The 25771-nt window shown below is 39.6% G+C and overlaps 2 protein-coding genes across 2 annotated transcripts in view; one reads left to right on the forward strand and one right to left on the reverse strand.

The window, feature by feature from the left end:
- The window catches only part of LOC119725198 (latrophilin-like protein LAT-2), a 34484-nt gene extending 18013 nt beyond the window's left edge, over positions 1-16471 (reverse strand). Inside the window, exons 1-7 of the mRNA XM_038196559.1 lie at positions 16408-16471; positions 15714-15904; positions 13738-14319; positions 12060-12641; positions 10874-10994; positions 6145-6273; positions 4968-5176 (exon numbers count right to left, since the gene is read on the reverse strand). Of these exons, the coding sequence (XP_038052487.1) occupies positions 4968-5176; positions 6145-6273; positions 10874-10994; positions 12060-12641; positions 13738-14319; positions 15714-15904; positions 16408-16471 (1878 nt within the window). The remainder of the gene's footprint in view (positions 1-4967; positions 5177-6144; positions 6274-10873; positions 10995-12059; positions 12642-13737; positions 14320-15713; positions 15905-16407) is intronic.
- LOC119724956 (tripartite motif-containing protein 2-like) lies at positions 566-4111 on the forward strand. Its single transcript, XM_038196290.1, has 3 exons — positions 566-686; positions 1157-1229; positions 1350-4111. The coding sequence occupies exon 3, from the start codon at positions 1376-1378 to the stop codon at positions 3290-3292; it is 1917 nt and encodes a 638-aa protein (XP_038052218.1). The 5' UTR covers positions 566-686; positions 1157-1229; positions 1350-1375; the 3' UTR covers positions 3293-4111.
- Positions 16472-25771: the final 9300 nt, after the last annotated feature.

A 25771-nucleotide genomic window follows, 5' to 3' on the forward strand; every position in this document is an offset into this window, starting at 1 on the left:
AATAAGAGGTCAGAAAGGAGGGCTGCGCTCATGAAGAAGGATTAACGGAAATACGATGCCTGGGAATACAACGTGCTATGCTGAGAAATCTACACTTTCCAACGAGAAATACTTCCTTTAAACACTGTAAATAATATTGGCCCCTTTTTCTACCTCAGGGGTCACTTTGTATGGACTTTCCGCTGAGACGGTGACGATGGGTCCGACACTGGGTTAGGGATACACCCCATCTTCCTCCCTTGCTTCAGTTCTTTCACCATTTACGCGGTATTTTGAAGAATTTGAAAAAATACTTAATTCACGCCTGTAATCCCCTTGAATAACACATTCCCAGAGCCCCCAGGCTATTCCAACACTGTTTGTTTATTAAAATAATAGTTCAAAGTTTAAAAACACTTTCAATGGTGGGTAGGGAACACCGTAGCTTCATACGTTCACAAAGCTGTACGCACGTGATATGCCCTTTCATACAAGTTGAACCTTGAACCCTAGGTGCACTGCTGTGTTGTAGCAAAAATAGCACTGGGTTTTTCCGGGTTCGAGAAAAGTGAGAAATATCTTCCAATATACGTAACCATTGTGGATTACATGAAGAGCTTTTGCGAAACTGATTTGTTGACAGCTTCAGATTGTGTTGTAATCAACCACCTGTGCCTGGAATATACACCTGAGTCAATTACGGAAAGGTAGGCACACACGTTAGGGTCGAGTTAGAACCAGGAAAATGCCCTCAATAACCAGACAATACGTGTATAAGGCGAAAATGACATGGACAAATAATGTTGAACGCCATACTTTCTGGCTCACACTGGAGACCCGAATACCAATGACGGAGGTTTTGCGAGGCTGGTTTGGACTGGAAACATTGTTGTGTGGCTACAGAATTGAGAAAACAAACGGCATCAGACTAAGAATCTGTGTAATGTACATTGCATGTTGTGGTACGAACATGAACTAAGTAAATAATGTATACATCGCTTGATCGTAATGTTCATAAACCCAACAAGTGACAATTCGAAGATTCCGCAATCATTTAGAACCTTAACCACTGTGACAAATTACCATTGATGAGAACTACAAAATACTTGATTGACCAAAATGGAATTATCAGAAGATTAATTTGAAGCAGTCAATTCCATTTTATGTCTCCATTCAGATTGAAAGAATAAGGAGCCCCTGTAATCCAACTCAAAGGCTGAATTGATGCGGTGCTTTCTAGTTCTCAAAAGGTAAGTTTAAGTCAACATTTGCAGTTCACCACTAACCTCATCTAACACTAAAAAGTCCGATTGTTGGAAAAACAGGGCGAATACAATGACATTTGTATTTTCAATCTTGCTTGTTTTCAGGTTGGTTGTGAGATAACCAGCTGAAGATGGCTGAGGCAGCTGAGGCCACAGCTAAAACCATGTTAGGTGAGATCAGCCAGGGTCACCTGGAATGCCCCATCTGCTTCTGTCGTTACAAAGATCCCAAGATACTGGACTGTCTCCACACCTTCTGCCTCAACTGTCTGGATGGGATGTTGAGCAAACAGCAGCCGAGTACAGGCAAGATCACATGCCCGGTCTGCAGGAAGGAAACCCCGGTGCCGGATGCTGGCTTGCCCGGTCTACTCGATTGTTTCTTCTTGAGTTCCCTGGTGGATGAGATCAACCAGCAGGAGCGGTCGCTGGAGACCCAGCAGCAAGCAACGACTTCACCGACGTGTGACCAATGCGACGAGGGGTTGGAGGTCGTCTCGCGATGTCTAGACTGCGAGGAAAATCTGTGCCAGCTATGCAAGGCAGCTCATGTACGATTCAAACGCACCAAGACACATCGGGTCACACTGATTGAACACCTGGAGCAGAAGGATGTTCCTTCGGCAGATCTCAGCAAGACGTATTCTCTGAAATGTCCGAAGCACGCTAACCAGGAGATGCATTTTTACTGTGAGACGTGCAAGATGTTGGCGTGCGGCACATGCGCAGCAATCGATCACCGATCGGCTGAACATAAATACAGTGAAATTGCCAACGCCATCAGATCGTATCGTGAAGAAGTCAATGATGTCTTGCAGAAGTTTCAGAGTAGTAAAGAGGAATTCAAAGCTAATGAGGAGTCGGTGGAGCACGCTAGAAACAGACTAAAAATAATGGTAAACCGGGCCTGCAGCGACATTCAGGCAAAGAAAGAAGAGGAGATTGCCAAAATCGAGAGAAAGTCTCAACTTCTCACAGACAAGGTAACTGAAATTGGCAAGAAGAGAGATGAGGAGTTTGAAAAAGTTCACACCAACAACAAGAAGAAGATGAAGCGAGCTGAGGAGATCGAGGCAGCCGTGACCGACTTGATGAAACAAGCTGACGACTTCGAACTCTTGAATTTGAAGCCTAAGGTGATGCACAACCTGGAATTCCAGAAGGATCTCAAGTTTGAGCGAGTGAAACACGGTGAATCTTTCATCGGAGTCAAATGCCAAGACGTTGTGCTCGACAAAGACCTTGGTGATATACTTCATGAAGAGAAATGGAAGTTGAAGACCGAGTTTGGGAAGCAAGGAGACGGGGACGGTGAATTCAGATGGGCAAGAGGCGTGTGCTGCTTTAGCAATGGCGACATCGCTGTCAACGATATAAAAAATAAGCGGATATCTGTGTTTACTTCAACAGGACAACACAAAACCAAATTTGATCTAAACACATTGTATGGTATTTCAGTAACGTCGGATCTACTTTTGGCAAATTGTGGAGATCATGTAAAGGTTTTTGACAAAAACTGTCAATTGAATTCTGAGTTCAACCTGTCGAAGCCTGATGTAGGGGATGAGCCTTACATCAACACAAGCGGTACCACGGTTGACAAGGACAATTTGGCAGTAGTGGTCAATCAGCAAAGGAGGGTCACATCTCTATACAATCTGGACGGATCCCTAATCAGAGACATCCCCGGTGCCCCTATTCGTCAAGAGGATATTGCCATGTGCAACAAAGGCCGTTTGGTTTCCGCAGCGTATCACTGCAGTGCATTACGATGCGTAGAAATAACGGGAAAAGAAATGTTTACTGTCAGCACTTCTCTGGGTGACAAAGAGGCGAAACCAGCCGGTGTATGCTGCGATGATGCGGGCGACATCTATGTTACCCTTCACTGTGGTGACATCGGTGAAGTGCACCACTATGATTCCCAGGGGGTCTACGTTGATTGTGTAGCGAAACAATTGTGGTGGCCATGCGGCATTGCCTTTTCCCCAAACGGTGAACTTGTAGTGGCTGATCAGAACTCTGTCAAGATTTTTCACCGAGTGTGAACTTGCTAATGAGGGCATATAAAATATTACATGGCACCAATGTCGAATATCATAGGTAGAACAGAATATTAATACTCATCAAAACACGGAGTGTTGTGAATGATCCCGCAACGAAAAATTCATGCTAACGTCGGGAAGCTTAGAAAATTGTGCAAGACATGAAGAACTGTCCCGATATTAGGTATTTATGAACAGACGATTATTACAGGGGAAAATTCATTTGAAGTTGGACACAGCACAATGATCAAGGGAGTGATGGCATTTAAAAATGCGGCAAATAATAACGTCTCTAAAACAATGCGCCCCACTTTTTTTTAATTCATATTCATTATTGTTGCTCTTATTTTTTTCTGCCAACAAATGATTTCAGAAGTCTTCTGAAACCCTAAAAAAATATCAGTTATGCTTAAGTTTTGAATGGATGTTAGTAAACATTAGATACAAGGTTACGCACAGCCAGGGAATATGAGGTATACCAAAGGAGAGGAAATATGTGGTTTCGAAAGGATAGACATCAAAGGGAAATATTTGTACAAAGTGAAAATAAGTCTATTCAGAGGACATAAACGATGGCTTTGTTCAAGGGCAAGATGATGGGAATGAAATTACTGGAAATACGCTGCGGTCATTTACCATTCAAACTGTGAGGGAATATAAGGTATACCAAAGGAGAGGAAATATGTGGTTTCGAAAGGATAGACATCAAAGGAAATGTTTGTACAAAGTGATATACTTTTATAATTTAATTCAGAAAAGAAACATACTCTTTTTTTGTTTTTAAAACCACTAACAATAGCCTCCGTGCATCGGACGTCATGAGGGCAGATCTTTATATAATGGGAAAGAGTGGACATTTTGTACTGTATTCGTCACTGAATGTCGCTAACAAACCCTGGCCTCATTAAGCACCACAAGCGCGTAAAATGACAATCACCCGGGATTCGAATGAAATTTGTTTTGTGATAAAAGTCAAGGCGTCCGGAAGATGAAATAAATGGTGTAGTTACTGAAGAAACATTTCATCTGGCTTTTGCTATTTTTTGGGGCTTTTTTTTTTATTTTGTATAAGACGACTACTCTGGTACCCTGCGTAACAATGAACCATCATGCTAATGAAAATATTCAGAGGACATAAAAGATGGCTTTGTTCAAGAGGCAAGATGATGGGGAATAAAATTACTGGAAATACGCTGTGTTCTACTGAGGACAAAAAAAACACCCAAAATCCCAAAAGAAACAAAAACCGGAAACGCCGACAAAACTGCACTGGGTCAATCGTGCTACGCCTAGAGAGATTTACATTAACATATTGGAAATGAGAAGGGGATCGCTCTGAAGTTATAACCATAAGATTCACCAGGAATCCGTGTTCACATTTAGCTGAAGCTTTTTAGGGTCAAAATTGCACTTTGCGGGTCAAAATGAAGCTTCTTTGACTCATTTTCCTGGTCAGGTTGACCCGGAAATCTTGGCAAGCGTGTCATTTTTTTCACAAAGAGATGTGTCAATGACCCAAAAATTGTCGGGCCAACTGGAACCTGGATTCAGGGTCAAGCTGACCAGGAACTTTAAGAAGGGTGGAAAAGAATCATACCACGGGTGCTACAAACATTTCAAATCTGTAAAAAGAAAATGAACTGGCCAGAAAATTCGAAAGTTGCATTACTACACCTACCTGATTGTGCAGAAGTTCCAACTCGATCGGATTGTCGTGAAAGTCGAATGATCCCATGTCAGTGTCTCTTGCAGCAAGGGAGATGGACACGGCATCTGTGACTTGGATGATATCATCGGCCCGGCTGGTATCTAGCCCCGTGTCGTTGGTGATTGGTGGGGCCGATGACATATCGGTTAGCTTGGTTGCAAGCACCACTGCCAAGGCAGCTAAGAGGTACAAAAAGAGGTAAATTAGAATGCCAAAGGTGATAAAACAGGTGTCCAAAGTTACGTCATCGGCTATAGATCACAAGCCCTAGCTGTGACGTCATCCCAAACGAGATCGGAAAATATCAAAGGAGGGCGCTCTCTCTCTCTGCATTTTGCATTTTCATGATGTCCCGGGCTTTAGAGAATAAGTTATATAACAAGAAATAATGGTGTTTGAATCATCGACGATTGGCAGCTGATTCGTGGACTGGTTGAAGTAGTCCTGACTTCTAATCAGGTGATCTGATTTTGAATCTCAGTGAGTGTTTTTCACTTCTTCTCATTTTACCTTTGAAATAACTAAAGTGAGGAAGGAACATTTCTCACACGACATAAAGCCTATCTTGGGCTTGTGTTCTGGGAAAAAGGGCATTCCATGATATGCAAATGTAATGGACCAATCAGAAGATGGCAAACAGATATGTTGTTTGGAAAAAAAGATTCGCCGCTGGGCAACCCAAACATTTAAGCATGTTATTTCGCCCCAAACCAGTTTGCAAACAATATCAAACAATTCACATTTCAATAGAGATATAAATTAAAGGCAGCGCAGAAGAACAATCGTTTGCTGAAAGCTAGTATCACGTGACCATGATGTCACATGGTCTATAAACCTGTGCGTCATTTTAATTTCGTAGCAATGATTGCACTATAGGGCAACCATCATGACGCTGCTTAGCAAAACGTTCCTTATGTGCTGGGCACTAATCATAATTCTCAAAATTAAACCTTTCTGAGTTAACGGTGTGGATGCACAATTATTTTCTAAATGAACAAAAGGCCGAGATCCTGAAAACAAATGCCGAAATCCTAAAAGCATGTTCAATTATTTTTCATCTCAAAGCAATCAAGTTGCATCTGAAACCAAAGAATTCATATCAGAAATAGTGATAGGCTTACGGTTTGAATCAAATGGCTAATTGTACCTGTTTTGCCTGCCAAGGCACGGCAGGGTAGCGACAGCGCAGCTCCTGGAAGGCCAAAGCTGGCCCGACGCTCGTTTGTACTTGGTGTCCCTGTGACATTTGTGGCACAAACAGAGCAGTCGAGCGACTCTGCAACGAACCAAAAATACAAGAACAAGTTCGATCGTGGTTATCTGCTCCGTTCACAAGTACCCCCTCATCGGCAAAGAAAGCACAGTTGGGGGTGACCGACCGACGCCATCTTGCCTGACTGCAATATTTTGCCGCGACGCGCGGCCGTACGTACCACTGCGCGTTCATTGTACAATTGTGTACGTGCGTCACACACAAGGAACGGTGCGCGTCAACCAGCTAAAATGTCCCGCCCATGGGACGTCGTTGCTATAGTTAAGAGGGCGCCCTCTTTCGTTGGCGCACGGAGCCCATGGTGATAACTAGTGGTAGACTTGTGTCGTGACTTACGCATGCGCATTATTTAGTAACATACGAAACTGTCCATAGTCAAATGACGACCGTCACCGTGCAATTTCTTGGCTCCCTGTTTGTTATTGTGAAGCGCCAGATACATTGGTAAGCTGGTCACGAAAAGTCAACTAGGCAAGTTTAACTGTGGTCCACTAACGTGGGCTAAAGATCAGTCACGTGAATGTGGCAAACACTGACAAATTCTGGAGATTATATAATTAGTACAGATTTGAGGCTTTGCATGGTGAGTATCGGTGTCGTTTAGGTTTGCGGTAACACCATGTGGTAATAACTATACTGCTCAGTAGATATTTAGTTCTGGAAAGAACTAGCTAAGCAGTTTTATTCTGATAAGAACAGTCCTATAGTTCTAAATGAACTTGTCTTTGATCTCAACGTTTCGACTACCCTGCTCTAGTCATGGTCAGGACTCAGGAGACTGTTATCATCAGAACTAAAACTACATAGCAAAAGTTGATAATCAGCAGACAAGTTCTTTTCAGAACTAAACATCATTGAGCAGTAGTTATTACCACATGGGTGTTACCGCAAACCGAAACAATATGTAATTATGTTTGAAATAATGTACATCAAAAAAATACATGGGGAGTTTTAGTCGTGAAAGACACACCCTCTTCTGAACGCCCGAGTGTAAAAAGAACAAACACAGTACATCTATTATATCCATGTTCTCTTGCATTTAAGAAAATCCTCTACCTTCCTTTTTTTCTGCAGATTCATGAGATATATAAAATAGAGTGTGATATAAACATTGTATGAAAACTAGCGCAAGATCTCCGCGCTGCTGATATAATCCTCAACTTTCAATGTTCTTGTTAAAAGAAAGCGAAACATTTAAAAACCAGCGCATTGCCTCCATGTTTTCGGGATTAACATAATCCTCTACTCTGCTTGCTAGTTTTTTTTTCTTTGCTAGAAAAAAAATCAAGAGTTAGATGTACTGGCTGACTGAAAATATACCTTATATATTTTTCTTTTTCTATTCAGGATCGGTATTTTGAAAGTCGGTAAATGGCTGAATAGGTGTAGAAATATTGCTTTTTGAAATTGCACTTGCTTTCTGATATTACAATTTATTGAAAATACTGCTAATTTTTCCCTCCGCTGAAAACCCCTTAGAATTATTAATCCAATGAATGATTCAAACACCGCAGGAGGCCACAAGTCCACATGCAAAAGAGCAGCTCTCATTTTGATGTACGCAACTAAATTATACACGGTAGATGTTATAGAATAACAAAAACACATCTGTCTCGTTTATTTTCCATTATGCCCGGTAAGCACTTTACAACTCGCAGCTCTTTGTATGGGATTGACGCCTTCATTAATTTCAGAATTTTGACTCGAGTCAAAAAGTCGTTTAGCTAGCTACGACAATCAAGAACCTGTAGCCTCACCAACATAACCGAATAAGTACAAACGCGCTTTTAGATTTAATAAGAACGTTTTATTGTATCTTTTGGTTTTTTTTGAATGATAAACAAAGACGTCTGAAATAGGGCTGGGGCGTCTTGCCTTGGTTAATCACTCACTCAAAGTTTTCCCAGCCATTTTTTTCTAATGTTTACCTGTATTTACTCGTTTAATAGGAAATGAAAATTAAAAGCATGTATTGATATATAGTCATAATAAACATAACAGGATCTCTACAAGTCCAATAAATAAATGATGTAATTAACAGATGGCCATGGGCAGTGTTGGAGCAAAGGCTTTGACCCTCAAGGCCAAGGCCAAGGCCAAGGCTTTGACCCTCAAGCCTCGAGGCCAAGGCCAAGGCTTAACCCTCAAGGCCAAGGCCAAGGCCAAGGCCCTGTTTTATGAAATGACCACTGATATAGAACTAATTATAGTCACATGAGTGACACATCATCACGCAAGGGCGCGGGCGGATCCAGAACACAATTTGGGGGGGGGGGGAATTTGGTCCCCCCCCAAAAAAAAAAAAGTGGGTCAAAAATTACGGCTGGGGCTTCGGAAAAATTTTTGGATTCAAGATGCTCTGTGGTACAATTTGAGGCAATTTCTGACCATTTTAACCGATGTTTTTTGAGGAAAAGATGATGGTGTACTCATTGCCTGCCTTTATTACAACGTCACATAAAAAAAATGGTTTCGTTTTTTGGGGGGGGGGCATGGCCCCTTTTGACCCCCTTGGATCCGCCCTTATCATCACGAATTGCTCGTTACGAAGAACAACATTTCTCTAATTGCAATCAACATGCTCGCTTAGGCCTACATGTACACCGTTTTATGACTGCACTGTATCTATTAAAGTATAAGTTCAGGTCTTCAATATGGTTTAACTAAACAAATAATGATTTACTTCTATATTGACACACAATTCTCCCAAGTGTAACAAAAGGGGGATCCAAGAAACTGATTTGGGAAATTTTTATTTGCTGGCCCAACATGGTCAGAAATATCAGCATTATCTAAAACAGATACATGCAAATCTTTAGCACTTATCAGGGAGACATATACAACCAATCAGATCTATTCCATAGTTATATGCAATTAAAGTGATCATCTCATTAGCCCCACAAGTGTATGGAATATTTTTGCAGCAAATCTACTACATTGGTAACAAAATATGATGCTATAAAAGTGGAAGTGTGCCCAACACACAAATCTATAGGGTGCTTCCCTCCTCCATGGTAATACGATTAAAATGGTAACATTTATCTGGAAAATGCAAAAATCTATGGGCCTTGAAGAGCCTTGACTCAAAATTGCAAGGCCCTGAACCCTCAAGGCCAAGGCCAAGGCCAAGGCTTTTGCCCTCAAGCCTCGAGGCCAAGGCCAAGGCCCTAAAATCCAGCCTTAAGGCAGCCTTAAGGCCAAGGCCCAGCATCAAGGCACTACATCACTGGCCATGGGAATGTCTGAAAGGGAAAAATTACTCTGTGGCCATTAGCAGGCGGTGTTTGATTGATGATCTCTATTAAGGCCAAACAAAAAAAATATTCGGTCTCTGGTCAGATCAAAGTTCTGGAATTGACGCGGCGACGCGGCTTTTTTTTTTTTTTTTTTTTTGCTTTTTTTTTTTTTTTCTTCAAGCTTGGATTTTACAGACAAGGTGGGGTACTATTTAGCTTTTTGGGTGTCCTCGTGTACATTGGTGTCCTCCATAATTTGCCTTGGTGCTCTCGATCATTTGCCTTGGTGCAATTTCCCCATCCTTAGTGCTCTTTGGTAGAAAAAAAATTGAGGAGGTGCGGCAATAGAGGGCGCTGTTGGAGCTACCGCGGAACATTTTGGAAAAAAAATATTGACGCGCATGATTAAAATCGACGCGCGCGCTGACCAGAGACCGACTTATTATTTTTTTGGCCTAACATAGACACAACATACACGGTAATACTGAATAAGTTCGAGTTATCATGCCGTTGTCACTATACCACACGCTAGTGATAAACCGTCGTGTGTACTTCAGCTTCAACTAATTTTTAAAATGTCTTTAATCAAGGGGGTGTTTGCTTTGTTGTTTGTGGGTAAATTTGCCCTTTGTAATAATTTTTTTAGAGGGGATTTTGGTTTGTTCAAGTTTTTTTTTGGGGGGGGGAGGAAGGTGATTTCTTATACGATGTATTCAATTTAGGAAACGATTGGTTTGTAGTTCTATTGTCAAATTTGGGGTTAGTTTTGGTGTACAGTGCCTAGAATCAGACACGATACCCGAGTGTTGACAAGTCATCGGCAATCCATCATCAATCAATCACAAGTTATCAAGTTTTAAGGAATGATATTGTCAATTGCAGCGGGCCTTATGATTGTCTTGTGACTGACCAGTCTACAACTTTTTTGAATGCTTGCTTGCTTGCTTGCTTGTTTGGTTGTTGGTCGGTCGGTTGGTTTTAGTGGTTATTTAATCATGTTAATTGGTTCATGTGGTAAGCTGAATGGGATATTTTTAGAGCTAGGATGGATTGTGCTTTGGAAGAAACTAAGCAAGGCAAAAGAGAAATATCTTGACCATGCAGCGTAACTGTAGCGGATCAACAGGGGAGGTTTAGTGGGTTTAAACCCCTCCTCTTGGGCAGCAAAAAAGGGGAAAATCAGGCATAAAAAGGCATAACCCCCTCCACCACCCCCCGCTCCCCCCACAGCTACACCTATAAAGCCTACATCCGCCCCATGTAAAACCGAAATACGTACAGCGGTGAATAACAAAGTTACAGTTGGCCTACAACTATTCGACCGGCGAAAGTGTTTTTAAAGAGAAGAGCAAAATGACAGTGCTTACCAGACTGGGACAGATTCCCCATCGTTTCTATGGAATTCTCGTTGCTACACTTCCCGATTAGCTCCCTGGATCGCCTGTCGATCTTCCTGTTGGCTTCCCGCAGTGCTTTGTGGTCGTTCCTCTGAAAAACAAAGAGTGTGAATGTCTTCAGACAAGTGGCCATTTAGTTTAAGCTCATTGCAGGAGTGGGGGAATCTAGAGTAACGGTTAAGTTTGAGCTCGTGTGGAGTGCCGTGGCCTTGTGGTCTGGGCCATGGAATTCCTGGTCTGCGGGTAATTCTGTTGGTTGTGGGTTCGAGTCCAGCCTGGGGTTATGGTAGTGTGCTCTTCGGCAAGGCACTTTGTCACTCATTGCTTCTCCCCACCCAGGAGTAAAACGGGTCACGACCTGTGAGGGTAGAGATGGCCATTGTGATTAAATTAGCTTCCTTGCGCCTAACATGCAGCATCGAGCTGTATACTCTCAAGGGAGCTGAGATGGTATTTGGAATGTTTAATTGGCTCAATTATCAGGGATTTTAATACTAATGTGAAACAATTTCATCTAATAGTTAAAAACGCAATATAAAAAGCCGTTATTATTAGTATTATTATAATAACGAGACGTCACTATCACAAAAACATTGGTCAACCAGAGCACCAGACAGCTTTTTTTTAAATAGACGAATTGCAGTAAAAACCGGAGGCTGCACTGGTGGACCTTAGGTGGTTTGTATTCTTGTCTTCGAGTTTTACGACAAAAACGTGAAAGTGTTTTTGTTATTTTCAACAAATTCAGTTGTTTAAGCTGCATTTCAAATTCTGGCTTTTGGTATAGCCTTTTATTGATTTAACAAACGATTGGAAGTAACCTTTATTGGTGAAAAGAAGAACGCAATATAGCTATAAATCTGCAGATATATAGACATGTAGAATATCGCATATTCTACATGTATATATATCTGCAGATACAAAATATTGCAGAGGTATTAAAACAGCTGCAAACTGATTACTGACTGAAAATTCTTTAACTGTATTAATTTTACAATTAAGGACGGCATCCCTTTAGATCCATTTTTATTGTTTTCTCAAATACAACGTGGCATCTAAGAGAGATTATACTGGGATCAGACCTAAGTGTTAGTTTCGCAAGCATTATTTTAAAAGCGATGATGACACTTCGATCGAAGTGATGTTTGCTACATACCTTGGGTACTGTAGTAGATGCAGTGGTACTCTCAATGAGTGTCTCAGTAGAAGGGGGTAAAGATGTCGAGATATGTTGAGTAGCTGATGATGTCTTCTCGTCGGCTGGGCTAGATGTCCACTGGTTGGTTAGAGTTGAAGCTATACCAGTAGTAGATCTTGGTGTGGTCTTGATAAGTGTGGGCCAATAGCTTGTCTGGGGTGTAGATGACACGGTAGGCCCAACCTCATCGGTAGTTGCAGGCGAAGGTAATTCGGAGGTGATAGGGATGGCTCCAGTGCTTGATTGCTGTGATGTGGGTGAGATGGTTGATGAGCTTCTTGTTGTAGTCGAAGATGGACTTGTGTCGATGGTGTTGACAGGGGTAGTGGATCTTGACGGGTTAGGGGTGGTCGCGGTGGTTGTCAGAGGTTCTTTTGATGGGCTGATTGGGCTTGATGTTGAGCTAGCCGTGGATGCAGTTGAGTACGGATTTGTTGTCTCCTTAGTAGACACCAGTGGAGAAGTTGCAAACAGGATGCTGGTTGTCACTTGGCTTTGCTGGGGATTTGTGGATAGGTAGCTAGTAGATGTCCAGGGTAGCTGTAAAATCAATGAACACATGACCCGTCTGAACAATTGACAATACTTAAAACAAGTGGGAGAGTACATAGATGTTCCAAATAACACTAGTTTTGTTGACTTGTGTAAATAAATAAATACAACTTTAAACATTTGATTTTAAGATTTAGGGTGTTATTCTGATCTTACTGATTCGAGAAATTACTGCAGCGTGAGTGCTGTATGGGATAATGGCGGATGCAGTTACATGGCCAACAAAATGATTTTCTTGCATTTTTTATTTGAGAGAGTATGCTTATACCAACATAAACAGTGTTTGTAAACATTCAGATGAAAGTTCGTCTAGTGCATTTAGCATCGTATGCGAAGAGTGCCTGAACACAAAATAACCTTCACAGGGTACCATCAACTAATCCTTCACAGAATTGGCCCAATTATCAGGGGTTTTAATACTAATGTGAATTAAACGATTTCATCGTAGTTAAAAGCGCTATATAAAAAGCCGTTATTATTAATATTATTATAATAACGAGACGTCACTATCACGAAAACATTGGTCAAACAGAGCACCAGACAGCTTTTTGTTAATAGACGAATATTGCAGTAAAAACCTGAAGCTGCATTGGTGGACCATTGGTGGTTTGTATTCTTGTCTTCGAGTTTTACGACAAAAACGTGAGAGTGTTTTTGTTATTTTCAACAAATTCAGTTGTTTAAGCTGCATTTCAAATTCTGGCTTTTGGTATAACCTTTTATTGATTTAACAAACGATTGGAAGTAACCTTTATTGGTGAAAAGAAGAATGCAATATAGCTATAAATCTGCAGATATATAGACATGTAGAATATCGCATATTCTACATGTCTATATATCTGCAGATACAAAATATTGCAGAGGTATTAAAACAGCTGCAAACTGATTACTGACTGAAAATTCTTTAACTGTATTAATTTTACAATTAAGGACGGCATCCCTTTAGATCCATTTTTATTGTTTTCTCAAATACAACGTGGCATCTAAGAGAGATTATACTGGGATCAGACCTAAGTGTTAGTTTCGCAAGCATTATTTTAAAAGCGATGATGACACTTCGATCGAAGTGATGTTTGCTACATACCTTGGGTACTGTAGTAGATGCAGTGGTACTCTCAATGAGTGTCTCAGTAGAAGGGGGTAAAGATGTCGAGATATGTTGAGTAGCTGATGATGTCTTCTCGTCTGCTGGGCTAGATGTCCACTGGTTGGTTAGAGTTGAAGCTATACCAGTAGTAGATCTTGGTGTGGTCTTGATAAGTGTGGGACCGTAGCTTGTCTGGGGTGTAGATGACACGGTAAGCCCAACCTCATCGGTAGTTGCAGGCGAAGGTAATTCGGAGGTGATAGGAATAGCTCCAGTGCTTGATTGCTGAGATGTGGGTGAGATGGTTGATGAGCTTCTTGTTGTAGTCGAAGATGGACTTGTGTCGATGGTGTTGACAGGGGTAGTGGATCTTGACGGGTTAGGGGTGGTCGCGGTGGTTGTCAGAGGTTCTTTTGATGGGCTGATTGGGCTTGATGTTGAGCTAGCCGTGGATGCAGTTGAGTACGGATTTGGTGTCTCCTTAGTGGACACCAGTGAAGAAGTTGCAGACGGGATGCCGGTTGTCACTTGGCTTTGCTGGGGATTTGTGGATGGGTAGCTAGTAGATGTCCAGCGTAGCTGTAAAATCAATGAACATATGACCCGTCTGAACAATTGACAATACTTAAAACAAGTGGGAGAGTACTAGATGTTCCAAATAACACTAGTTTTGTTGACTTGTGTAAATAAATAAATACAACTTTAAACATTTGATTTTGAGATTTAGTGTGTTATTCTGATCTTACTGATTCGAGAGATTACTGCAGCGTGAGTGCTGTATGGGATAATGGCGGATGCAGTTACATGGCCAACAAAATGATTTTCTTGCATTTTTTATTTGAGAGAGTATGCTTATACCAACATAAACAGTGTTTGTAAACATTCAGATGAAAGTTCGTCTAGTGCATTTAGCATCGTCTGCGAAGAGTGCCTGAACACAAAATAACCTTCACAGGGTACCATCAACTAATCCTTCACAGAATTGGCCCAATTATCAGGGGTTTTAATACTAATGTGAATTAAACGATTTCATCTTAGTTAAAAGCGCTATATAAAAAGCCGTTATTATTAAAATTATTATAATAACGAGACGTCACTATCACGAAAACATTGGTCAACCAGAGCACCAGACAGCTTTTTGTTAATAGACGAATTGCAGTAAAAACCTGATGTTGCATTGGTGGACCATTGGTGGTTTGTATTCTTGTCTTCGAGTTTTACGGCAAAATCGTGAAAGTGTTTTTGTTATTTTCAACAAATTCAGTTGTTTAAGCTGCATTTCAAATTCTGGCTTTTGGTATAACCTTTTATTGATTTAACAAACGATTGGAAGTAAACCTTTAGTGGTGAAAAGAAGAACGCAATATAGCTATAAATCTGCAGGTGTATAGACATGTAGAATATCGCATATTCTACATGTCTATATATCTGCAGATACAAAATATTGCAGAGGTATTAAAACAGCTGCAAACTGATTACTGACTGAAAATTCTTTAACTGTATTAATTTTACAATTAAGGACGGCATCCCTTTAGATCCATTTTTTATTGTTTTCTCAAATACAACGTGGCATCTAAGAAAGATTATACTGGGATCAGACCTGACTGTTAGTTTCGCAAGCATTATGTTAAAAACGATGATGACACTAGGATCGAAGTGATGTTTGCTACATACCTTGTGTACTGTGGTAGATGCAGTGGTAATCTCAATGAGTGTCTCAGTAGAAGGGGATACAGATGTTGAGATATGTTGAGTAGCTGATGACGCCTCCTCGTTGTGTAAGTTGTGTAAGCCACGATTTTTTTTTATTCATGCATTTTGGGGGATATGTTTTTTGCTAGTTTTTTCTTAATGATATTCAGTTTTTGGTTCATGTTTCTGCTTTATATAACAATGTCAACCATTTGTACTTTTTCTGATTCCAAATAGCGACGGCACTCGAAATGGAAAGGAGAGAGTGTTGAACAGAGTACCTCAGTTGACGACACTGAAGGCGTTGTCGACGGGCTGCGATTGGGAACGGTGCTTGCCAAGCTTGTTGAAGTTGCCATCAGTGAGTTGGGTGATGAACTTGTGCCACTATCTGCGTCGCTCGGGTTCGAAGTAGCTGATGTTGGCCAGATTGGACTAGGCGGAGTTGAACCCACATTAGTGTCTGTGAGAGCTTCAGAGAACAACGAAGAAATAAGAAATCATTGCAATGACCAAAGAAAGTCATATCAAAAATGTGGTTGGCGTAGCCGTGGTTCAACATCCTCGACAGAAATAAAACACATCCATCGAATGAAAAATGTGGATTTGCTTAGGTTATAAATCAACAGTTTCGCGACATCTAAATTATGTTGAACGAGTTGCTTAAAATGAACTGTATATATTTTGCAGGTTAAACAAAATAATCTTTATCTGAAATAAAAAATAAATAAGCCTATATGCCGGACGGAAACCATTGATCCTGCATTTAAAATCATCAATTTCTTTAACAAAGTTGTGCATGTAGTTCTCATGTTCCTATTATATATACAAGTATATCGTTTCCATATCCAATGAGTTTTAAGAGTGAGCATGTATTGGTCCTCGGTATGTTGAAAAGCTGAACTCAAACAATATTAACTATTTTTATACAGCATAATCAAAGTTTTTCAAAACCTTGTGAAAATGATATCTCACCTCTTTTACAAATGAAGTAATGAGTATGGCTACACTGGTCTGCGTGCAACTGGCCGTTATGCATTGCAACACATTGTTTGTTGTCATTTCCTGCTTATAAAATGTAATGCAAATCCCTATCAGAGTATTATCAGCAAACCTTATTTTTTTTAGATAGGTTTTATCACAACATTGAATCAATGTGTTATATTGATACTATTACATGGAAATTAGGGGGCTATGGTGTATACCTCTTTTCTTTTTAATACAAAACAGAAGGGAAGTTGGTAATTGGTTTTTCCACGTCAAGTGTGTAATTATGAACATTTGTTTACTGATATATTTTTGATCTGTGCTTCGTGAACAAAGGCACTTCAGGCCGGGGGGACAAAATGCCATCATGCAAGTTTTACAGGCAAAATGTAAACCATTTACGTAAACAAATCATTTACTACATGCATGCACGATATAAAGTGGTTTATCAAAATGCGATCCTATTTGAATTTGACATGCAATGGCCCCTTTTGTCTTTCAAAATTATGTTTGATTTAAGAAAAAAAAAACCCTCCTCGTCACGCAGTATTTTGCAAAATTTTGTGGGTTGTTTTTTTACATTATGTGCGCTTTCTTACGGCCGGACCATATCCGAGTACAAGTATATTTATCATGAATTAAATTGAAATTAAAATAAAATGTACTTACCACTGTTGATAGTTTCTGAAAGTCCCTGAAAAAAGCCGAAGTATGGTGTTAGGCGATTCTCAGAAATAAAACTTTTTTTCGTACCAGTAACACTTCATCGTATATCAGTCTTATAACGCCATATATTTAAGTTCAGAATACCTTTTTGAAGACTTCACAATTGTACAACAATATTATTATCAGCTCAATTTGCTTTGAGAATACCGACCATGAATTAAATTAGTGTACACGTAAAGCATTCACGCCGATTATGCAGGTATCCAAAAAAGCAGAAGGGACTATTGTGCCTGGGTTGTTATCGCATTTATCCGTTGCCATTTTACTGGACCTTTGTGATGTTTTACATAACAATCACTTTGTAAAACATTTGATAGAAGTTTTGCTTTAAAACAAGGTAAGTAAATATACTCACAACCCAATATAGTGTTTCTATATGCAATACGTTTTGTTAGATATACACCATTTCACTTCATTCTCACGTCCTTTGGTCCTTTTAAAGTCACTTCTGAAAAACTAACCTCGCATGTGATACCGGATTTTTTTAATTTTTTTTTTAGTTTAGGGCCTAGGCCCTATAGGTTTTCACAGTTATATTGTAACACTTGTATCATTCGAATTCCATCGAAAGATACTTCAATTTCCTCCCAGAACGTCGCTGTATAATGGACTCCTTTGGTAATTCCGATTTCGAATTTACACCAATAGATTTCATATTTAGTCCAGTGTGATTCGCGAATCTATCATTCTGATTCGTCCAGGTTTCGGGAATTTCGTCTCCTGTGGAGATTGGCGTTGAATTGAGATTGCAAATTCGTTTTTTAATCATTTATTTATATGCTTTGGCCATTCAATTTCGGAAGTGGCAAGCTAAAATGTTACGGTCAGGTATGTTTCTAATCTCTTCTTCTTTTCTTTTATATGACTGAGCAGATTTTCTTAAATAATTACCATCCTTGATTTCTTTAAAGAAAATTTATAAAAAACGAGGAAAAAATGCATTCTTCATATTTTTGTTGTTGCGCCTCTAAATCTATACATGCAACTAATGAAAATCAGGCGGAATATTGTGACTCATTTACAAACCTGAAAAAGACCTTGTGCGTTAAAGGTATCCGGGAGGTTGTTCTTTGTAAATCAAATTGATTAACTAAACAATGTAACGATGAATGTATAAAAGGTTTACTCATGCCTGTTCGAGCCAGGTAAAACCGTTGACCTCTAAATCCTCCTCAACGTGTAAGGTCTATGGGTGAATGACATTATTCTCGAATAAACACCGCAACAAATCTCAATTGGGGAAAGTTTGGAATTAAAAGTTGAGCCTAATTACGTTCTGAATTTTTTTTTCCTTTTTAGTACTTTCCTTAACTGGAAAGTATACTTAGTATTTATAAGTAAATAGGCCTTTGTGTGCCCTATGACAAAAATGATCAAACCACAGGCGTCGCCAGACAACTTGAATAGGGTTTATGTGTGTGTCATCAAATTAGCCGCAAGATCCTTCCTGCTATTAATTGCATTACTTACGCCTTAGCTTTTGCGAATCCAATATTAGTTTGAACGCCCCTAAACATATTTCCTTTCCCCCTACTGCACCCCCCCCAACAAAATGTATAATTGGCGCCGCCTATTATCAGTGGCGCGCTATTCTAAGTTGACAATACGGACAAACAATTTTACCGAAAGGACGATTTTGCTAACATAAATGAACAAGGGGGGGGGGGGGGGTGGGGGGATGGGGGGGGGTGGGGGGGGGGGGGGTTGATGACGGGTTGATACCCTAACCCCCTAGTGACGCCTCTGGTTCAAATAATATTGACATGTTCTTTGCGTTGAAACACCACTGTGCACAGACACAAGGTAGCAAATGACGAGTGTATAAACTATTGTCTTCAATAGTCTGGATTAATTCTGACACTCAAGTTTAAATTTATTGTTAAACCATCTATCCATGTTTACCTCTATAGCGTCCACACGACCTATCCATGTTTTACAGCTGTGGTGCGAATCGAGGTTTTTCCGAATGAAAGACAGTTCATTGCTGGTGGTTACGTCGAGAACAGAAGAATTGTCCATGCATGATGCTGCGCTCCATGCTCTTTCAACAGTTTGAAATGTGTACTTAACATTGCATTCCGTCCACGTTTCCTCCTTGAACAAAGAAATTATAAAGCACAAGCACAATGACAAAAAAAGGAAAACACAACACTGTCCTTAAGGAAACCAGAACAGTTCTCTAAAATAAACATTCTAAGCAAGCGAAATTTTAGGCTTAGAGAAAAAAAACCGAAAAACAAATTGTCACGGGTTCGATTTATCTCTATCGATTGGATACCTCACATTCAGGGGCGGCGGAACCGGGGGGGGGGGGGGGGGGGGCTGGGGGGCGTTTTCCCCCCAGATTTTTTAAAGTGCCCCTTTTGCGGCCATAAATGTGCCCCCTCGAGATAAATTTAAAAATGTCCTTAAAGTATCTTAGTATTTCTTAGAAGTAACCATTTCCCAATAATGGTAGAGATATTTTTGATATAAACGAAGAATATGAAAACCAAGTCCCAAAACCCATACAAGACGCCCTGAAAATGGGCACATAATGTATGTTTAGCATAATCATTGGTTTTGAAGAGCGCCCCCTATGTTGGAAATAGGTACAAGGCCCCCCCCCCCCCCACCCACTATTTGATTTTACGGAGGCCAAGTGTCCGGTGAAAAAAACGTGGCGACATTTCAGCACGGTTTTGCAAGTGCCCCTTTTGGTTTGCAAGTGCCCCTTTTGGGTGCTGCCCCCCCCCCCCCCCCCCCCCCCCCCAGTTTCAAACCCGTTCCGCCGCCGCTGCTCACATTTACCCATCCTTGGTTCAATTTCACGAGCTACAGTTAAAAATCATTCTCTTGATCGTGGAAACAACGATTTGTACGTAACGTTATACTTAAAATTGTCAAGCAACAAGTCTATATATAAATTTTTGTTTTCAGGATGGGACCGATGGCTGTCATCCTGTACAATGGGATTAGGAGAAAAAAGTCTAGCTTTCAAAGATTCAAGTGTCGGTGAGGGGTTTTAACTCCACAAAGTTTGTTAATTTTTTTGCAGTTTTAAAATAAGAGGAATTTCTGTAACAACTCTCTGGAAAAGCTGCCCTCAAAATCAGCGTCCACTGTTATGGCGTGAGCTATAGCAGTAATGAGCGTAAAAGCGGAAAAGACTACAAAGTGTCATTGAGTGTGAAGCATTATAGAAAAAGAAAATTTGGAAAGCAAATCACACTTATTTTAGATTTTGGAAAAAGACCACTCTATTTTAAGAGAGGATACAGCGGCTTACTCTTTTCTGAATCTTTTCAACCCGAGATACCTGGCCCTGGGTAAGGCCTCCATTCCAGAGTGAAGCTACATACTCAACAAGCGGTCAAATGTACCCTTTGTATACCGTTAACAGTTCTTGGGCATTAAGACCAGCTTTTTTTAAGTTTCGAAACATGAACAATTTTCTGCTGGATTTAGTGATTATAGTGTATAGTTTTTGCCCATCCCATTTCAAATCTTGTTGGATAGTAAATGTGTGCGTTCTTTCGGCAAAACGAAAACAATTCACACACATCCCTATGTGATTTCCTTTCGCCTGAAAGAACACTGAACTTTTTTGTGATCCGTGGTCAGAACCTTTAAATGGTGGTTGTGTTTAAAACTCCGTAATTTGAAAAATACATGAGTGATTTGAATGATTCTTGTACTAAAAGAAAGCTTATGAATTGAACTTTCATATCCTAGATTTTAAATGTTCTACATGCAGAACATCCCTAAAACAATGGTCCCAACATTTGGGTTTCGTTGTTTTTTACTCACCCTGTATAGTGAAGTTTATTTCCATCGTAAACTATGACTTATATTCAACAAGTTTGCCCCCAAAAAGTCCCCTTTCCTTTAGAAAATGGAAATAGATTCGAACCTATAGCATCTACTTTATATATAAAACAATACCCACATGGCCACGGCGTAGTTTGAACCTCTGCTGCGAATCTAAACATTATGAAGTCATCTAAAATCATAATCAGTACTTAAGTCATGTAAAATGTTTCTCTAGTGAGTATTAATTAAGGTGACAATACTTAGCTGCAGAAGAAAATTGTGCTGACCATACGAAATTTGTGTCCGCCATTTTGTTTTAGGAGACACCCGAGCCTAGACGAGCTTTTTGGTCCTTCCCATCGTCCTATTCGAGGGCGCTGGTGGCCTCTTATTTCTTTAAGAGTATTCTTATTACAAGAGTATACCATTTGATATTCCCACCGACTCATTAAACCAATCGGGCCTACGGAGACACACAAAAAAAACCACCCCAATTTAATGTGGAATTTAGGACTAAATGACCTAACTTACCCAATGGTTACACATTCCGCTAGCACGAAACAATAAAAGTAACATCGTCAGCCAAAAAGCATCCTTCGCCACTTCTCTGGCAGACATTACTTAGCATGAAGCTGGAATGAGAAAATGACAAATGTTGTTGATATCCAAATATTTCTTCAGCAATTTTGGTGACATTTGTCTCGTACGTGAGTGAAATTATTTGTGTTAGGGAAATTTCGGAAAATATCAAAAATGAAGTACTTGTACCACTGTAAAAAAAAAGAAAAGAAGTGTTTTGGATTCCTGTGGCGGCATTTCTGTACAATGATGTTCCACTAAAGTTTCAAAGTAACTTGTATCTGTAAGTTGTTATTACTACACAGAGTACATAACTTGCGTTTACAAATCTGTCAATCGGATTACCAAAAAAAAAAGCACGTAGAATTTCCAGCAGTTTTAACAATAGGCCTATAGTGTAATGGATATCGTAATTTAATGAACGGATTATACCATTTCTTAGGCAGTTGAGGGTAGGCCAGGGGATTTACGATGGACAGGGTAAAGGGTCTTTATGATTAGGATGTGGAATAGTAATTGGTCTGGTGGACATTTGGTTTTGAGATAAGAGTAACGGGGTATGAAATGGGTCTACGGCTAAAACATTGAATGATATCAAAGCGTTTTGATTGTGACAAGCAAAATGATCAACAATGATACACCTTGTGTCATATAATGAATATTGAGTTTCGCATGACTCGTATACAATGCACGTGTTTATGAATAACAGCTTCAAAAAGGTGGTTGCGAGAGTAAGAAAAGTGAAGGGTTCGGAGGGGTTACGCCCATAAGCGCTGATGTATGTACTGTGAAATGAGAACTTCTCTACACGTGTTTGGATTTTTTTAAGAGACCATTATAGCTTCTTAAGTGGCGCCACGTAATAGCGCCAGAACGCATTATAAATCCCGCATGCACTGGTGCATCCCGGCAACAAAATAATGTTACTTAAACTTCATGTTGCTTCTCGGGACAAATTCAAGCAACAACGGCAGAAATCCTGAAAAAGTTTGGATTTATTTTTGAAAAATACTGTGAATTCAGGCTATAAAGATTTCATTTCTCAAAGACAGTGCAGTGTTTCTTTATATATTCACGGCGAGGATGTAACCGTCGAACTTTGTCATCATTTTAAATAAAAAGCTGAATTTGTACTGATTACAATTGTTTACATAAACAAAAATTATCTGTTTCAAAAAGAAATGAACTATTGATAACACATCAATTTTTCCGTCAAACTACGTATACATTATATATTACGAAACACGTTACTATGCAGTGCTAATTTTACAACGAAATGTTGTAAATTAAAGGTGCCCATAACATGAATCTTACTTGGGAACATAATGTTTTGTGCAACTTTCTACACCCCTCAAAGATGTATGAAAACTATCTGACATTCCTTTTTGGTTAATTTTACTGAAAAGTGCATTAAAAAAAATCCATGCTTTTCTTGACAAAATGAGAGCGTTGTTGCTGTGATGTCATTTCAGGAAAACACTGTTCACTTTAGGGGTTTTCTGTTCAAATTGATAACCCAAAATTTGCTGAGTGAAAACATAAAAATTCCATAAAAATGTGCTCATTGGCTTACTTTCATGTTCTGAAACAACAATGAATCACCAAAGGAAAAAAAAAACATTTACGATAGCAAAATATCAAACATTCTGGCAAACTTCGGTGTTACTGTTACATTGATATTTCTGCCTGAAATGACTTCAAACTTTTGCTCATGAATATGAACATTCACATTTAACATATAAACCCAAAGAGGCACTAAAATGCTTTTAAAAATGGCAAAATTTAAATTGAAAATAAGGTTAAATGGGACCCAAAGGTGCATTTTTAAGGATTGCGTTACAGAATCCCGTTACATGGGCCTTTTACGATTCCTTAAAAAAAGGGAAATTTTACTTGAAAACCGAATTTCAACATCGAAACTGCTGTAATAATCAATTACATCGTTAATCGGTCAAAAATTCTATGTCAAATTACAGGATTTTACAGTGTATCTTTTCGTGAAATTCATGAAATTCAAATTCAAGTAATAAATTAACGGGGATAAGATTAATTTTCGTTTCATCGCACAGATCAGCCCAAAATTCAATGACGAGAACTTTATACAATTACTTAACAATACTTCATAATGACCATTCAGATCGTTAGTATCGACCCAAATGTTTGCCCTTGATGGTCCATTCAATGCTGGTAGGACAGGTAAGTGGTGATTTAAAAATATTCAAATGAGAAAACTGAGGTCCTTGAAATCTTCAGGCATGAAGGCACATGAAAACTATTGAGATGGTATGTTGTTGGAAATATTCCGTGATAGTAACCTTCATTTTCAAATATTTTTTTGACACTTTGGGAAATTATTTGAAAGGATTAGGGCTTGCAGAATCGTGACAAAGGTCGTTTGTTCAAATTGATTGTTTAAAATGGAGGGGGCAGTGTTTGTGGACTGAAGGCAATGTCCAATGAAAATGTTTACGAAAGCTTGCATAAATTAAGGCTGGGGCCTGGGAATTTACAATTGCAAATATCAAATAAGACATACATTGTTCAGTCTCAGGTTATGTGCCTCAAATCTGAAGAGAGAAAAAAATTACAAAAACAAAATCACCAACCCCCCCCCCAAAAAAAATAGATCCTTATCCATGTCCCCCAAGAGGTCAAGCGCTTAAGAAAGCCGTTCATCTCGTACATGCCTTAGCGAAGTGATGGAAATGTAGCGGCCTATTAAAAACAAATGAATTTCGAAACTTGTAAGATTCGTAAAAGGCTCTTTCATAGTGTGGGTTCGAGTCCCGGTCTGGACTCGTGTCCTTAAGCAAGACACTTAACCATTATTGATTCGTCCTTCGGATTGGACGTAAAGCCGTGGGTTCCTTGTGTTGTGTAATGCAAAATAACCCAGTAACACTTATCGCTAAGAGAAGGGGTTTGCCCCGGTGTTTCTGGCATTGGCTGCTTAATGCGCTGCAGCACCTTGTAAACCCTTATAAGGTGCTACATAAAATGGGTCTCATATTTTAAATACTTGATTTACCCGTCTTTAAAATAAATTCTTATTAACAAGCGCCTTGAGTACCTAATTGTTGATAGACACGTGCGCTACAATAATAAGACTCCGGTATAATCCGAATTATCTGACTTTGCAAATTAAAGGCGCTGAGGAGGTACTATAAATGCGGAGAGGGTCATTAAGTGAAGCGAAGCCCAAATAGAAAGAAAAGGAAAAGGGACAAAACGCACATAAACCTTTCAGAGTGCATGGAAGGCACCATCGATGAGGAAGGAATGGAATTATCGAATATTAATACATTTTTGTCGTAAAAGTTATAATAGCAAGTTAAAACAGCAACGCACATTATCCAAAAACGTGAGTTTCTACACTAGACAACTGCTAAATTAACATTTTCGGTACTTTGGTTAATAATATATATGTACAGACGTACTTCAGCTGGCGTAAAAATACTTTTAATACTTTGTGAACCTTATAATGTGACTCACATCGTCGTGCATCTCAGAAAGAGTAATGACCTGGATAGCAAATAAAGGCAACAATCACTGATGCATCGCTTTTCATATGGGCGTAGCTGGAGGTCCAGCAAAATCTTCCCTTAAAGAAATTTAAAAAGGTCCTGAAAGCTAAGCTTACCTTTTACTGCCAGTATTTAATGTGCTACAGATTCCGGACGGAAACAGTAGTCCTCATTCGAGCTAATATGTCAGGATTTCGTCCACAATCCACAGACCTAGGAACCAAAAACGATTACTCCTGATCAAATTTAATTCCATTCCCATACACAATATCCGCTTGACCTGTTGCTTCGTTTGCTTCTACGGGAAAGCAATGCACGAAATATTCCATTCATTAACAAATAGCTCTAGTAAATGGCCGTACATCGTGTGGTACGCGCTTTAGTCCTGAAACCATTTAACATTATTATAATGTAGGATTTGAAGTTGGGTTCCATACAATTCGATATTTTGATATATTCAATACGCCCAGTGACGAGAGGAGCCAGTCTGCAGAGGCGTAATTATTATTTCGAAGAGTGGACATGTTTTCCCTTGAATCGGCTGCCATGACAACGCAATGGTGTTATCAAACAAGAAACGTGAGCGCGTATTAATAATTAGTTAAATTGAATATAAAACTCAAGTTACAGCCAACACGGAAACGCTCAACTGTGCGGTTTTTCTATACCTAAGCTGCAATCTGCTATAATTAAGGACACCAAGGTGTGACTGGTAAATTAATACTTTTATC

This window comes from Patiria miniata, unplaced genomic scaffold (genome assembly GCF_015706575.1).
Source record: "Patiria miniata isolate m_02_andy unplaced genomic scaffold, ASM1570657v1 HiC_scaffold_18, whole genome shotgun sequence".
Lineage (NCBI taxonomy): Eukaryota > Metazoa > Echinodermata > Asteroidea > Valvatida > Asterinidae > Patiria > Patiria miniata.

Excerpts from the sequence above, each read along its gene's own strand:
- LOC119724956 (XM_038196290.1), top strand. The coding sequence starts at position 1,376 with ATGGCTGAGGCAGCTGAGGCCACAGCTAAAACCATGTTAGGTGAGATC.